Source organism: Dermacentor variabilis, chromosome 4 (genome assembly GCF_050947875.1).
Source record: "Dermacentor variabilis isolate Ectoservices chromosome 4, ASM5094787v1, whole genome shotgun sequence".
In the NCBI taxonomy this organism is placed as follows: Eukaryota; Metazoa; Arthropoda; class Arachnida; order Ixodida; family Ixodidae; genus Dermacentor; species Dermacentor variabilis.
Genome location: NC_134571.1, coordinates 168434870 through 168450280, shown reverse-complemented (window position 1 = coordinate 168450280; position 15411 = coordinate 168434870). Strand labels below are relative to the sequence as shown.

The 15411-nt window shown below is 49.7% G+C and overlaps 1 protein-coding gene across 2 annotated transcripts; it reads right to left on the bottom strand.

Moving 5' to 3' along the window:
* Nucleotides 1–10785: 10785 nt before the first annotated feature.
* On the bottom strand, nt 10786–13223 carry LOC142578056 (uncharacterized). 2 transcript variants are annotated; one of them, XM_075687473.1, is made up of 3 exons: nt 11746–13223; nt 11100–11179; nt 10786–11014 (listed from the first exon to the last, which is right to left on the bottom strand). In XM_075687473.1, exons 1-3 carry the CDS (start codon nt 13183–13185, stop codon nt 10921–10923), a joined length of 1614 nt encoding a protein of 537 aa, XP_075543588.1. In that variant the 5' UTR covers nt 13186–13223; the 3' UTR covers nt 10786–10920. The 2 variants fall into 2 exon arrangements, with proteins under 2 accessions (XP_075543588.1, XP_075543587.1); XM_075687472.1 differs by having other exon boundaries at nt 10786–11179.
* Between the last annotated feature and the right edge of the window lie 2188 nt (nt 13224–15411).

Here is a 15411-nt window from a genome sequence, read left to right as displayed (position 1 = left end):
GCTTCATGACGGAGTGGAGCTTCTCAACGGAATTCGACTGTGGGTGGTACACTGAGCTGTGTAACAGCTTTACCCCACACCTTTCGAGAAAAGTTGTCGTCAAAGCGCTAGTAAACACTGTGCCCTGATCTGATTGGATTTCCGCAGGAAAACCAACTCGCGCAAATATGGACAGTAGTGCATTGACTATCTCAACTGAGCTGAGTTCTTTAAGCGGCACTGCTTCAGGGAACTTTGTCGCTGGGCAGATCACAGTCAAAATGTGTCTGTACCCCGTGGCTGTTACCGGCAGAGGTCCCACTGTATCAATAACGAGCCGTCTAAAAGGCTCCGTAATGATAGGTACCAATCTCAACGGCGCCCTTGATTTGTCCCCTGGTTTGCCCACCCGCTGACAGGTGTCACATGTCCTCACGAAATGGTCTGCGTCCCGAAAACACCCTGGCCAATTGTACTCTTGCAAGAGACGGTCCTTAGTTTTCTTAACTCCTAGGTGTCCGGACCACGAACCCCCATGCGACAAGCGCAACAGATCCTGACGATAGCCTTGAGGCACGATCAGCTGATCGAACTCCACTCCTCTGCGGTCTAGATACTTCCGGTACAGGACTCCACCTCTTTCCACAAAGCGAGCATTTTTCTTGGCGATACCTTCCTTGACGATGCAGCGTATGTTTTCTAGGCTGCCATCCTTTTTTTGCTCGGCTATCAAAGCCGACCGGCTGACTTTTAGCAACCTCTCAAGTCCGTCTGACGTAGGTGCGATGAGCAAATCTGCAGATAGCTCTTCTAACTTTCCCGCATCGGGATTTTCCTCTCCAGTATCTGGCGCCTTCAATGCTACAGACTCACTTTTATTCAGTTCGGGCGTGCTCTGAATATCAGCTTGCTGAGCCTCTGACCCTTTTTCATTGTTTGATAACGTCGGCCCCGCAACTACCGCCTTTGCAGCGAGCTCCCGAACCTTCGACCTGGTTAAGGCCTGAACGCTAGCCTCACCAAACAAAAGCCCTCTCTCGCGCAGGAGGTGATCGGACCTGTTCGAAAATAGGTACGGGTACTGGGGGGGCAGCATAGATGACACTGCGGCCTCCGTCTCAAGCGCTCCGAAAGGTCCTTCGATAAGCACTTTTGCTACCGGCAGACACACGCTATGAGCTTCCACGGCTTGCTTGATCCATGCGCACTCGCCCGTGAACATATGGGGTTCTACGTAAGACGGGTGAACTACATCCATCGTAGCTGCGGAATCGGGAAGCACTCGGCACTCTTTCCCGTTCACGAGGAGGTTTCGCATGTAAGGCTCGAGAAGCTTCATGTTCTCGTCAGTGCTGCATAATGAAAAAAACACAACTTTTGGTGTTGTTTCCGGACACTGCGCCGAAAAGTGACCCGGCTTCTGGCACGTATAACACAAGCGCGCTTGCCTCATCTCGAACCGCTTTCTGCGCTCGGCTTCGGCTGCCGCCGTCTCTTTACGTTTGGTCGGACTGCTTTCACTCGCATCCGCACTACGCGTGTCCCCCTTTAATCTCATGGGCGTGAACTTCGGCCTCTCAAACTTGGGGCCAAATTCACCCTTTTGACCGTCCTTAGCTCCGCGAGCCCGACGCGTCACAAACTCCTCGGCTAGCTCAGCGGCTTTAGCCACCGTACAAACGTCCGGCCTATCCAAGACCCAGTACCGCACGTTCTCAGGTAACCGACTATAAAACTGTTCCAGCCCGAAGCACTGCAGAACTTTATCGTGGTCACCAAACGCTTTCTCTTCTTTGAGCCACTCCTGCATGTTTGACATTAGCTTGTAGGCAAACTCTGTATATGGCTCATTCTTGCCTTTCTCACTTTCCCGAAACTTCCGACGGAAAGCCTCCGCTGACAGCCTGTACTTTTTTAGCAGACTCGATTTCACTTTGTCGAAATCCTCTGCCTCCTCTCTATCCAAGCGAGCGACTACGTCGGCCGCCTCGCCGGGTAACAAAGTGAGCAAGCGCTGTGGCCACGTTTCCCGAGAGAACCCCTGCTTCTCGCACGTTCGCTCAAAGTTAACCAGGAACAAACCAATGTCCTCTCCAAGCTTAAACGGCCGCATCAGGTCAGTCATTTTGAACAATACTCGTTCTCCTGCACCGTGTGCCTGACTTCCATTACGAGCGCGTTCCATCTCTACCTCGAGACGCTTCATTTCCAAAGCGTGTTCGCGCTCTTCTTTTTCTTTCTGCTCTTTAAGATCGCGCTCCTGTTTCTCTTTTTGCTCTTTAAGTTCGCGCTCCTGTTTCTCTTTTTGCTCTTTAAGTTCGCGCTCATGTCTTTTTGACCTCTCCTCAATAGTCTCAAGGCATTCCGACAGCTCGTCATCCTCAGCCTCTAACTCAAGAATAGCCTTTAGCAGTTCTGGTTTTCTGAGTTTGTCCGAGACGTCCAGACCCAACTCTCTTGCAAGCTCCAACAATTTCGGTTTGCGCAACGACTTCAAATCCATGGCTGCTCTGAATGCTGCTTTCTCTACTGCTTACTATTGTCTTGCCGCAAACTAACCCGGCAGCAACGACAACCACAATTACCAGCTCTGTTTCTGACACTAACAAAAGCCTGGCAAAGCTCAGAAGAAGAAAGTCCCGCACTCACCAAACCTCGCAGGCAGGAATTCAGCGCAGTCGTTCCGCTGCAGGCAACCAGTCATCACACAGGGCTCGTTGCACTGCTCCCGGATGGTCGTTGAGCTGCTCAGCATACAGTCAACTGCATATCTTCGCTGCTGGCCTCCGTTGTCGCGATCTCACCGCTGGCAGACAGTTGTTTGAATCCCACCGATGGCAACGGTTGTTGTGGTCGCACCGATGGTACGACCTGTTGGGAACTCGGCGCTGACGCCCGTGGTTGCACCTGGGTCGCAAGCCCCAAGGGTAGCGTTGGCCTGGCGGCCTGGGGTACAACTGGAAGCATCCGAAGGTCCCGGCAAAGCATGAGTCGACTGGTAACAACAAAACAACTTGTTTATTTTAACATCGCAAAGAGTTGGCGGTCAGGTTGACCGAAGTAGAGAGACGGGAGTGCACTTTACTCAACAGAAGAAATCGGAGCCCTCCTTTGGCGTCCTGGGGCAGCTGCTTTTATACTCTCGCAGTTGAGGGCAAGAAGGAACCCCTCTATAGACGAGCACGTGACTGTGCCGCTCGGGCACAATGGGATAAGGTGGCGCAGCCGTCGTGCCGGCGCCGTTCGGGCACAATGGGGAGGAGAAGGTGGCTCATACTGTCGTGTCGGCGCCGGTCGGGCACAATGGGGAGGAGAAGGTGGCTCATACTGTCGTGTCGGCGCCGGTCGGGCACAATGGGGAGGAGAAGGTAGCTCACACGTCGTGTCGGCGCCTGTCAGCCCCCCCTCGCTTCACAGTTGTTGGGAGCTCCTCTCCCCGGCTGCCGCGCTTCGACAAGCGTGGGCACCAATATGCACATACACTCACACACGCACATGAAGACACGTGGCATCGGAACATGCCTGGACGCGCTTGGCGGGGAGGCGTAGCGGCGGCGCCGAACGGGCCAAAATGTCTGCCGCTTTGTTGCAGCCGCGCCGGCTAAACCGCGCGTCGTAGGCGAAACGTAACAACGCACAAGCACGCATTCCCGAACAAAGTTGTTGCACGTGCAGTTAACGACTACGACAACAGCGTATGGTCGTAGCACCCCTACAAATCTACCGCTGCAAAGACCATAGAGTATAACAGGTAAAACCAAACAATTAACATTCCGTGATGTTGTGTGCCAGTAGTGGTGGTAACGCTGCGTAATTGGTGCAGAGCCGCTGCCAGCAACCTGCTATATTTGTCGCCTTCCGCGTAGCTTGTGCGAAAATATAAGGTTACAGCGCAGACAGAATGGATAAATTAAAATGTGCACTGCCTCTGCATCATTGGTCAAATTCTAGTGTCATCTACCCGCTCACTGCGCCCCCTCGTGGCCGAAATAGGGGCTGTGTGAGCCACACCTGTGGCCGCCGTGACGTTTGTAAACGAGCGAGAAGACGCCGATCAAAAGGCGCTCAATGGCGGACGCTACCACGTGAGCAAATATCTTAGAGCCCATGAGTATGGCACTGTAAACGTTCTATGGAGAACAGAAATCCCGCGTGACCAAAAGACTGCTGTTGGAAACCACAATGTCTCCTCCATGAGAAAGAAAATAAGTGGTGTATTCGTTATGGTTTTAAAGCAAAGGGAGTGTGAGTAAAAATTTATTGATTAAGCTATCTACATACTAAAAACCCTTTCGCGCTCACGGTGCCCATACCGTGAACTGTGAGCCTGCCCAGTCTTGGGTTTTCAGTATATTTCAGAAATAAATAAAGTATTCCTGCTTTAGGGCTTAGGAAAAGTAGCGTTTTTGCTGTAGCTCCGTGGATTCTTTTTTTTTTCGCTAGTTATCTCAATGTTCTAATGAACGGAAGAGAGAGATGCAAATGAGAGAAAGGCAGGGAGGTTACCCAGAGTTTAAACCTCCGGTTTGCTACCCTGCACTACGGGAAGGGAAGGGGAAGTAAAGAGGGAAAGAAGAGCGTGACAAAAATAAAAGCGTGAAAAAATGAAAAGGGACGGAATGGGATCATTATCGTCTTTCTAATAGGCCCCTACCACGTAAAAAGGTCAACAAAACCTTGACCGACTTTCGGTGTGACGACAGTTCATGTCGGCATTCCAAGACTGACTCTTCTGAAAGTGGCCTGTCGTCAAGGCGCGCCAACGCGGTGGCTAGTGACAGCCGGTGCGCGCTATATCGAGGACAGTGGCAAAGTACATGTTCGATAGTCTCCTCACCGCCGCAGTGACTCCAAGCCTCGATGTCGTCCATACCGACTTGGAAGGCGAAAGATCTTGTGTAAGCGACACCAAGCCACAGTCGGCAAAGTACGGCTGTCTCGAGTCGAGAGAATCCAGATGGGGGTCGAAGTCGAAGGGATGGGTCCAGTCGGTGTAGACGTGTGTGCTTCAAGCTTGATGTGTTCCATAAAGTTCTGATGGCTTCATTTGCAAGCACACGAATTTTCATTGCAGCGTCTGTTCTTGAGAATGGAATGGAGTCTTGCAAGCCCTCCTCATGTGCAGATCGCGTGCTGCTGCGTCGGCATGTTCATTGCCCATTATGCCACAGTGGCTTGGAATCCACCGTAACGTGATGTCGTGTCCTTACTCGACGAGGTGGTGAAGCAGCAGTCTGATTTCTAGGTCTAGTTGATCGTGGGGTCCGCGGCGTAAGGCAGAAACCAACATGAGATTCTGTACTCGAGGGTATAGGATCATGGGTCAGTGATTTATAGTGATTTGTCATTCAGCCGGAGTAGTGGCTATATTATGTATGCGGAGGAGTTGATGACGGCTATTGTTCCCCCTTTGACTGCGGGTTTTAGCGGATAAATCTATTCGGGAGGCGAGACTATTTAGCACGTTTTCTATATGTCTGGAAAGCTTTCTCGTATTATTGAAATAGTGTTTTTTTTTTCTTGCTTTTTTAACTCAGGTACGATCTTTCGTTGCACTGCTTTTCGGTACATGCCGAGAGTTTTAACGCGCTGTGTTGGAGGTGTACAAGCCTCGTTGATGGTAGCTGGAGTCACCTGGCTGATTACTTGACTTTCCCAAGGTAGTAGGTACCCTGGGAGTCCAAAGCAGCGTGAAAGTTCTCCAAATGTTTATAGAATTTAAATACGTTTAAACTTCGATTAATTCGGCGAAGCATAGAACTTTAGACAGTCGTTACCCTGGTTGTCTATAAGTTTTACATGAGACAGTCTAACCACCAAGGTTGTGTTGCCTAAATCGGGGAAACGGTTAAAGTGTGAAAGGTTGTCATAAAGAACCTTGAGGGACGCATTTGTGCCACCGTGTTCAAGTGCCTCTAAGTTTTGTTCATCAGCTCGTCCTGCCACGTGCTTGGTTCTGAATGGGGCCAGCACTGAGCCATTCTAATTTCGCCCGCGTCAAAATATGGCCTCTACAGCCTGTTACGCCATGCGAAAGAAAAGAACGCATGCGCAAAAACCACATGTTTCTTTTGACTGTGCAACAGTTGCGCACACGTGTGTTTTTTGCCGGTTGTCCGGAAATCCAGAATTTCCCGGGCCAATCTCAGCCTGTTGTGATCCAGAGGCTGTTACAGTAGCGAACTATACAATGCTGGGCCCCCGGTTTTCCGTGATGTCGAAGTCGCATTTTCTATCGTGCAAACAACGAGCAGCACTCGCACCAGTGCAAACGATAGCGCAATCGCTCTGACGAAACTTGATTATGGCCTAACATGTCCGCAAGGGGCGACATTGGCTCTGTTGTCGCGGACGCACCCATTGTTAGTATCGGTATCGCAACAGCGTCACACCGATACTAACAATTCTGCGTTTCTACCAGTGCTACGTGCCGTTGTAACAATCTGCCTGGACGCGAAGCGAGGCTGCAAGTTAAAGTTTCAGAAACTGCCGACGCTGCTGACTCTATATACGGCGTTCTGCCTTGGTGCCTCGCTGAACTACGGACAGGAATGATGCAACACCAGCCGACGCCCGTAGAAACATTGAATACAGTTCGCCATTTTTCGTTTTATATTAAAGCGAAACTTTCTAGGCGAACTTTACCGGAGTTTGCGGAGCGAGGCTGATGTAGGGTGTTGCTGTACTGCGGAAGAGTCAATGCAATTTTTTTAAAAAAAAGAAGGAAAACATATTGTCATTAAGTGACAATGCCTTTCAATGGTGGGATCGAAATTGTGTCTTCCCGCAAAAGGGCCCGATGCGCTAACTGTCAAGCCACAATGGCATGAATATTTCTACCGTGAAAATGTCAAGCAGAACTGTAAGATAAAACGGCTGCCACGCGCGTTCCGCGTCGCGCCGAACATTCGCACTAAAGAACGTGCACGGGATAGTTTTCATTTAGCCACACACACTCGAATGAAACAGGCCAATAGCCAAAATTGTCACCACCTTGCACGTCGCAGTTCTCTTTGTGTGCACCTCTCACCATTTTTTTCCCTCGACGAACATCAAACATCGCCTTCGTACTCGTGACGTCACTTCGTTGACCCCTCACATTTGCTTAAACTGCTGTCAGCATTTCGGTGTAGCTTGCGAACGGTGCGGTTTACAAACGAATTGTGCGTGATATTAAAGTTGCGACTTGTGGGGGGCAAAAGCTTGTGGGCTGCAGAATAGAGAGAGAGAGAGAGAGAGTGAAAGGCAAAGGTAAGACAGGAAGGTTAACTAGAGATTATCTCCGGTTAGCTACGCTGTACCGGGGGAGGGGCAAAGGGATGCGATATGTGAGAGAGAGAAAAAGAACGAAAAAAAAAAACTGCGCACATGTACAGACAATACACAACTGTTTATGTGGGCACTGTCACGCAGTCTTTGAAGGCGTTCCTAATGTTACAGTGTCAGCATCCCATCCTACGTCACACAGTGTACAATCACAATTAGTCGCAAAATCCGGTGTCTTTCCAATAACGCAGCAGTGCCTTCGCAGCGCATCACGCTGATGTTCGCGTAGGCCAGGCTAGACATTGCATGCGGTAACAAGGGAGGCAGTTGTGCGCATCGGATTCAGTTTTATAGTATTTTTTCAATCCCTTCACGAAATATTCCGCTCACAAATCTTCGAACATGTGCGTTGGATCTGCGTAATTCTTACACCTGAATAAATAATATTTCTTAGAACTGAACCAAACAATAAGAAACGACCTACGGTAATGGCGACGTCCTTTCTAAGAACAATCTGTACACAATAGCCGCAGGCCAGCAAATGAAAACCTTTAAAATGTTAAACCGCGGTTCTTCGCAAATGTAAAAAAAAAAAAGATGCAAAAGCCGCCGTTGTCTTCAGCCAGAGAAGCAGAGGAATGTGAAATAAAGCAGATAAAAGCCGCGTGAATGGAACACTCGTCTACACTTTGATAAATATCTTGACAGTTGATGTCTCGGTGTGTCAGTAGCTTGCGCAGTTGCCTGCGCGCATGCTCAACTGATGCTTCGAGTAAGTGCGTAGCAGTGTCGGTGGCCAATCCCGTAATAATTTAACTCACAAAGTCTAACGGTCCATATACGAAGAAAATTTTCAAAGAGCTATGTAAAGCCCTTTACACATACGTGGTACATGTGGACACGTAGTTCGCAATGTTTTAACATAACCTAGATCTACGTATGTACAATTACAACACTTCCACGCCAAGAGCCGCGATAGTAGCAGCACGTACGCAGCTCGGCACGTCGCTCAAGGTTAGTCGGGCTACCCTTCAATGACACCAGGTGTTCCCGACGCGCAGCTCGGCCCACTTGTCGGGTGCGAGCCAGAATTGAAGTTGGAAAAAAAAAACAGCTTAGCGAAAGAAGTGTGCGGGCCTGTTCATGCGCACATCGAAGTATTGGAGGTTTGGACAGCTGGTGCGGCTGATGGCACAGAAGAGCGCAACAATTTACCAAAGTGCTCTGCAGGAACTCGTGGGCTCATTCAGTTAGCAGTGCCGCCAGGCAGAAGTCGAGCGCCGAATAGCAACGAACCCAAGTTCGGTTCTATCTCCGGTTCGCAGTAGAAATGACAAAAATTTCGCTGTACAGTCACCGGATTGACAACAGTAAACACCAGAACGTGTGTCACGCATTACGGACAGGGCGCTGTGGTGAAATGCTAGCGCAGTCTCGAAGTCCCTAGGTTTAGCAGATGCACGCACTGATGGGGCCCGTAGGTCGTCTGCTGCAGTCTACACCAAGACTTTGTAAGTCAAGGCGCACGTGCGGGAAACGCCGTGTTAATCATTACCTGATACCGTGTGGTAGTGACGGTAGCACGCGACTTGCGAGTGCTATATTAAGGGGGTGCATCTGCTAAACCTACAGAATACCGGAGTATACGCCAGTTCCTCGCCAAGGTATACTGTGCCTGTGTCTAGTGACACGTGTTCTTGCGTTAGCAGTCACAAAGCTTGTGACTGTGCGTTGCATCTGCTGTCGGTATAGGCGATGCCTCTCGCGGAAAGCAGGAGAGACAGGCTGTAGGAACGAAGTTTCGGATGTCTCCTTAGCCGCGTCCGCTCTCGTCTTGTTAGACAGGACCAGATAAACCTAATTATGCGGTGTTATTTGCTGTAACCATAATTCAAATATAAGGCACACCGCTTAATGGGGTCCTCCGAAATAATTTTCACATCCCCGGGTTCTTCAAAGTGCTTCGAATGCCGGGTAAACGATCTTTTCTTTTTGTATCCCGCTCCCATCGGAATACGGCCGCAAGGTCGGGATGGAAACCGCGATCTCGAACTCACCAGCGCTATGCCATAGCCAATTGGACACCGCAGCGCGTCGGACAGCAGCAGGTCGCACGATGCTGTCGAGCACCGCCACCAGCCGTGACGGACGCTTTCAGTATTGTAGATGAGGTTGGCCAATGTGCCTCAAGATTGACACCTTTCAAGTCGTTGATAACACCACCTTCCTAGTTTTGCGAGAGCAATGTAACCACGGGATCGAATCCCGGCCACGGTGGCCGCACTTCGATGGGAACGAAATGCGAAAACACCCGTGTACTTAAATTTAGGTGCACGTTAAAGAACCCTAGGTGGTCCGAATTATTATGGAGTCTCCCGCTACGCCGTGTCACATAATAGGGTCGTGGTTTCGACGCGTAGGACACCATAATTGAGCATGTAACCACGAAAATATCTTGAATCGCTACACTTCCGCTCACATTTATTGCGCATGCCTGAATGGCAACATCGCATATTTTTGTGTACCCTCCAGAATAAGAACTAGTTGTAAGGAAGCACTCGTCTTGTAATGTGCCTTGTTTGCGTACTAAAATCCCCGAGCTCGTATTTTCTTCTTCATGCACATGTGCCGACTCACCCAACAACTTATTTTGCGCTTAACGGAGCACGCGAAAAGTGACCGAACTGTTGCTATCGTGCACTGCCGGTGGCAGCGCGCAGTACAGAGCATGCTCAAACGAAATCTTAGGCGAGCGTGCGATACACCCTTGACCATTGCCTCGTTGATGGCGAGGCAACGCTTCGTACAATGGTTGATGCTAGAATGAGCTTTTTCGCTTACAGCAACCATTTATCGCTGGCAAGCAAATCTTTCCAAATGCGTTTGATTCCTGCACGCGCTGTCCGCGTCAGTGCCCGATCTTTGTTTCTCGTGGTTCAAAGCAACAATCCCCTGTCTCGACAATCAACGATCGCCATTTGTCTTACTGTCTCCGGGAATACCATCGGGGTGGCGCCGCGGTTCGGCGACCTTTAATAATAGACTCGTATACCACTCGCCCTACGTCGCGATCAATTAACATGCTTTATTCGACAGTACAAAAATAAATTGCAGAAAATATTCGACGAAAATATTAGATTTAACTGAAGAACAGAAGTCCTGTCAGTGAAGCACGCCATACGGGCAGGAAACAAACGCCTCTGACAAGAGGTGCTAGCGAACGATGAATGGTTGCCATAAGCGAAAAGGCGTGTTTAGCACCAACCACTGTAAAAAAGCGTCCATTCGCCAGCGTCGTCGATGAGGCAATGGCAAAAACGGCATCACACGAAGCATATATATATATATATATATATATATATATATATTTGCGCATGCTTCGTGTTTACATTCTGTGGAGTCGGTACAACGCGCACATAGATCTACTGAATAGCACTTAAAAAGCAACAAAATATAAGAGACAAAATATTCAATCTAAATGTAGGAAAGCGTCGCGACATGCGATGAAAACAAAGAGGAAGCATGACATACACACTTGAAAATACATTTTAATGAACATGCAAATAATAAACTAGCATAAGTTTAAGCTTTTGCCTATCCTGAGAATTTTCACTCGTCCGACAGCCCTCAGCTACAGAACTGTCTGAAAGTCGCGGTTCCTCGGTTTGACGAGACCTATGAAGGTAGCCGTTGAACACAGGAAGCACGGACGGTCGCAAACCACGCTGCCACCCTCTGCAGCGCCCTCTTGCCGCATCCACGTGACCCGCTGCAAGGTGCCGTCGGAAGGGGTTGAGTAGTGAACGTGGAGGCACCGCAGGTTCGGCAATCTGGTAGTCAGGGTACTCACGCACCTTTCGGCCTCGTCTTCTTCCATGGAGTCCGCCAAAAGAATGGCCAGGTACTGGAGGCTGGTGATGCGAGTTAACTTGCTCTGCAACAAAACAATGCATTTCGGAGAGTTCAAGAGTTTCTTTGTTTTGTTTTTTCCACCATGACGTCCCCTTCCGTGAGCTCTTCACTATGCCGTCATTTCGAAGTGAAAGGGCTATTCGCTGAAATTTATTCTCATTACTCTTGCGTTAAGAAAGGGATCAGCATTGAACGTGCTGCAAAGGTGCGAGTTATGCATTATTCCACTCTTGAATTTACAGGTGTGAAGTAAAGGTTATAAGCAGAGGTGAAAATATAAGAGAAAGACCACTAAACCACGAGAAAAAAAATAAAAAGTAATTTTACGGATTGACGAGTAAAGTGCCAACCATCGCTGCATCCTTGGTAGAAAACAGCGAAAGCAAGCCATTCATGTTTCTTGCGCCGTTAGAGAACTGCAGAGATTCGGCCAGGTGTTATTAAGAGCATTAAATTACGAACTCCTACTGTATGGGAAATAAGAAAAATTAGAGAAAATATCAGTTCCGGTGTGCTCGACACGTCAAAATTGACGCACCGGCGTGACTTCCCGTCGTGAGATTAGAGCACTAGCGAAAATCGACTCACCAACATAAAGTTCTCGCTGAGGGGTAGAGAGGCAAGCTTAAGCACGAGGTAACGCGGCCAGGCGTCGATGAGTAGATCGCCCATACGCTCGTAGTCATGAAGCATGGAACTGAGACAGTCGGCAAGTCGCACTGTAACCGCTCGGCAGTGTTCGAGGAACCACATCGAGATAAGCCTGGGCACGTCCGTCAGAGTCAGCCCGACGAGCCTAATACGAAGAACGGGGCCATTGGCGTGGGGCCCATCCATATCTTCTTCGGGCTCAGTACAGAACCCACCCTCGCAGGAGGCACATCGGACGAGGCTACCCTGCCGGTCAAAGCGCACGTCCAAGTCTTCGAGGTTAGGGCAACTCAGCGCCAAACGATGCAGCGCAAATCGGTGGCAAAACCCGCACGGAGGTGCACAGAGCGCCCGCAGGGATGGAAGCCTTACTTCTTCAAGCAGTGCCGTAAAGTCGTTGTCACCGCGGAAGTGGAACGAACTTACATTGAGTTCGACGATGTGCTGGACTGCCGTGAGGAATTCTCGCAGACTTTGGCGGTAATTGCCACCTGCCGTCGGATAGGTGGCGGAATGGCGCTCCACTGGGTATAGCACAAGACACAGCTGGCGGACCTCGCTCCAAACGTGTTTGCGGGTGGCTAGATAGATCCAATCCGGCGTAAGGTTGGCGTTGTGGATGGTAAACAGGATCATCTGAGACGGCAGGATAAGGCTGTCGTGGTTGAAGGTTGCGAGGTCAACGAATCGAGCGCAGTTCCACGAGTCGCTCCGTCTGTCCCAGCTGACGTTGGCGCAGATGGCGGCGCAATTCGTTAACTCGATCGGCACTGTCAGCTCATGCTGAATGGAGCCCGGCACCTCCGAGGTGAACGCGAAAGTTTGCGAAACAACGTAGTCTCGGAGGATGTCGCGGCACTCCAGGAGCCCGTTCCAGAAAACTCCGTGCACCAAGTGCACGTGCAGCTCAGCCAGGTTCGGGCACAAGCGCACGAGCAGTGAGAGGAGCTTGAAATTCTGATAGCCACCGACTTCGACATACATGCGACGCAGGTTCCTGACCGGGGAGTTGCGGATCCGCGGCAACAATTCAAGCACCTCCCTGACCTCGGAGTCTACCTCCGTCCTTGCCACGAGCGAGAACTCGACTAGCACCAGATTGGGCAGCCATTCAAAAATCAACCTGAAAAGGTCACTCGACCTTAGCGAGCAGGCGACGCACCGTAAGGACCGAAGGCCGCTACATTTGCTGATGAGTACAGACAGTTTGTCCGGATCCGCAAAAATGCAATTTGTGAGGTCTAATTCGTGGACGTCCGCTGCTGCATCGACCTCGTTCAGCCTTTGTTCCAAGGTACACGCTCGCTCGTTGGCGCGCAGACGCACAGTCATTTCGGCGTCCTTCTGATGTCCCTTGTTCAGCGAGCACTTCACCATTCGAATTACAGGAACGACTGAGGTGGTTGAAGGAACGGTCGAGGGACTGACGCATATAGCATTGTACGATATAGCACTTGTTTCAGAGGGTGGAGTCGCTGATAGCTCAGATATGGCAACACCACCGTCCCTTTTAAAGCGGCGAATAAGAATCTACGCCATCCGATGGCTTGAAATGGTTTCAGTGTACGCGGCGGAGTAATCTACACGTGTCTGGAAAAGAATCTTGTTTAAAGCGGAAAATAGAGAACTGGAGTGTCAGTGCGGTGGCGTGGCCACTTTGTTGCTGCCATTTCTGCCCTGTCTGAACCCGGTTATACGGGGCTTACGGACATGACGCACTCATCGAGATAAGACTCTTAACGGATTGCACATGCGCGACCAGAGCACCATCTGACCATCTGAACCAGAGTCATACAGTAAACGTAAAGAGCGGACACTCCCGTAGACGCCTGCAGGGAGCAGAGTTGCGCATAACTTTTCCGGGCCGCTCACATCGTTATTCGCCGACCGCTATCACGTGGTGCAAAATGACGTCAAATGTTCAACTGTGCCGCTGCAAAGCCAACTTTACGGGCGCGGCGCCTACTCGTTTCTGCCAGTTCCATCGAAATTGCAATCAGCCGACCGTCGAGCTGCGTTGGACCGATCGGCTGCGGTTTGCAGGTACGGTATTCCACGATATTAAGTTAATGACTTTGGTAAAGTGATAGGAAACACATTATTTTGACACTTGCATTCCAGTATGACAGACAGGGTGCAGCGCAGCAAACTGCCCAAATCGCACGGAAGGTGGCAAAGCTTTTTACGCCGTGTGCATGGACGAGACCGGCCGGCACCGAAGGGTGCCGGCCATATGCGAGGTGCATTCACCTTGTTTACAGAGGTGAGCTCGGTTTGTTTACACTAAAGCAGCATTTATCTCGGGTAACACTCCTGTACACGCTGAAATGCGTACGCGTGGCATGAGAGGTTGTTCACTTGTGCAATTTTTTGTGTATATGTGCAGCGCGACACAGACGCGGGACAAAGAATGAACGACATGTCTGTGTCGCGCTGCACATATATGGCAAGAATGTTAGCTTACAAGCTCGTCCAATTCGCTGTGTTGCTTGTACGATTGTGTGCGTCTGTGTGCGTGTGTGTGTGTGTGCGTGCGTGTGCGTGCGTGCGTGCGTGCGTGCGTGTGTGTGTGTGTGTCGATTGATGTGCTGGTGTTAATTGTTTTGTTGTAGGCGCAAACATCACCGGGAGCGAAAACGTTCCCGCTGATGACACAACTGTGATAACTTCACCATTTACCGCCCGCAACATGATGCCTTAGTTTTAGATCAGCCGTAGTCGACGTCAGGAATGTGAAATTCTTTTGGTGCGTTTACTAAGCGCTGTGTTATAGTAAATTAACCTGAGTATTATGGAGAGATAAAGAAAAATGTGTTGTCATATTACAGTTTGCAATGTGTGAATGACTACTATGCAAGTTTGCTATTTTATGTGATTAGTGCAATAAGAATAACCTTTTGTTACTCTTAATAACTTGTTCCATTTCCAGTGGCTTCTGCCCCCCAAGGATCCAAGAAGCAGCACTCACATCACCTGCTCCCATCAGCCATTGCTCATCGTTTCCCTTGTACGAAATAAATTTGATCTAGAAGCTCAGAATCTTGATTTTTTTTCCACTAGCAGATTTGCTGCTACGAAGCAGCTGTTAAGTTTGCGGTATGAATCGTAAAACTAAGCTTTACATAAAATGTGCGCACGTGAACATTTGAAATGCGTTTAAATATACGTGTTTGCACCGCATATATCGAAAACGTGCAGCTGCTTTGAACGACGGTCAGGTATGAATGGCGGTCACGGTTAATGGTCTCTGACATAACTGCAGACACGATAGTTCTCTTGGCGACGATCATCATTCGTCTGGTTTCGGCAGCCAAAATTTGCTCACATAATTCTCCACCACACGTGTGGGAAGTTTTCTTTAAACACCCTTAAAACATTTCTTGTCTTCCGGCCTCCGCGAGAAAACTTCATATGCATGCTGAAAAATATTGCAGTGCTTTTTGTTACGAGGTAATGCGCGTTTGCACGCCAGCTTTTGAGCTGTTCGAGCCACGGGCGCAGTCAGGTTTTTATTTCCAGGGTGTCCTACTCCTTATATGAACGTTCGTGCGTGTGTTCGTATATGTGCGTGTATATATGTACAGTCGCGATCAATTTGAAGGT

Excerpts from the sequence above, each read along its gene's own strand:
- LOC142578056 (XM_075687472.1), bottom strand. The coding sequence starts at position 13,185 with ATGGTGAAGTGCTCGCTGAACAAGGGACATCAGAAGGACGCCGAAATG. Across the intron at positions 11,180-11,745 it reads TCAGCGAGAACTTTATGTTG|AGCAAGTTAACTCGCATCAC; the intron begins GTGAGTCGATTT and ends GTTTTGTTGCAG.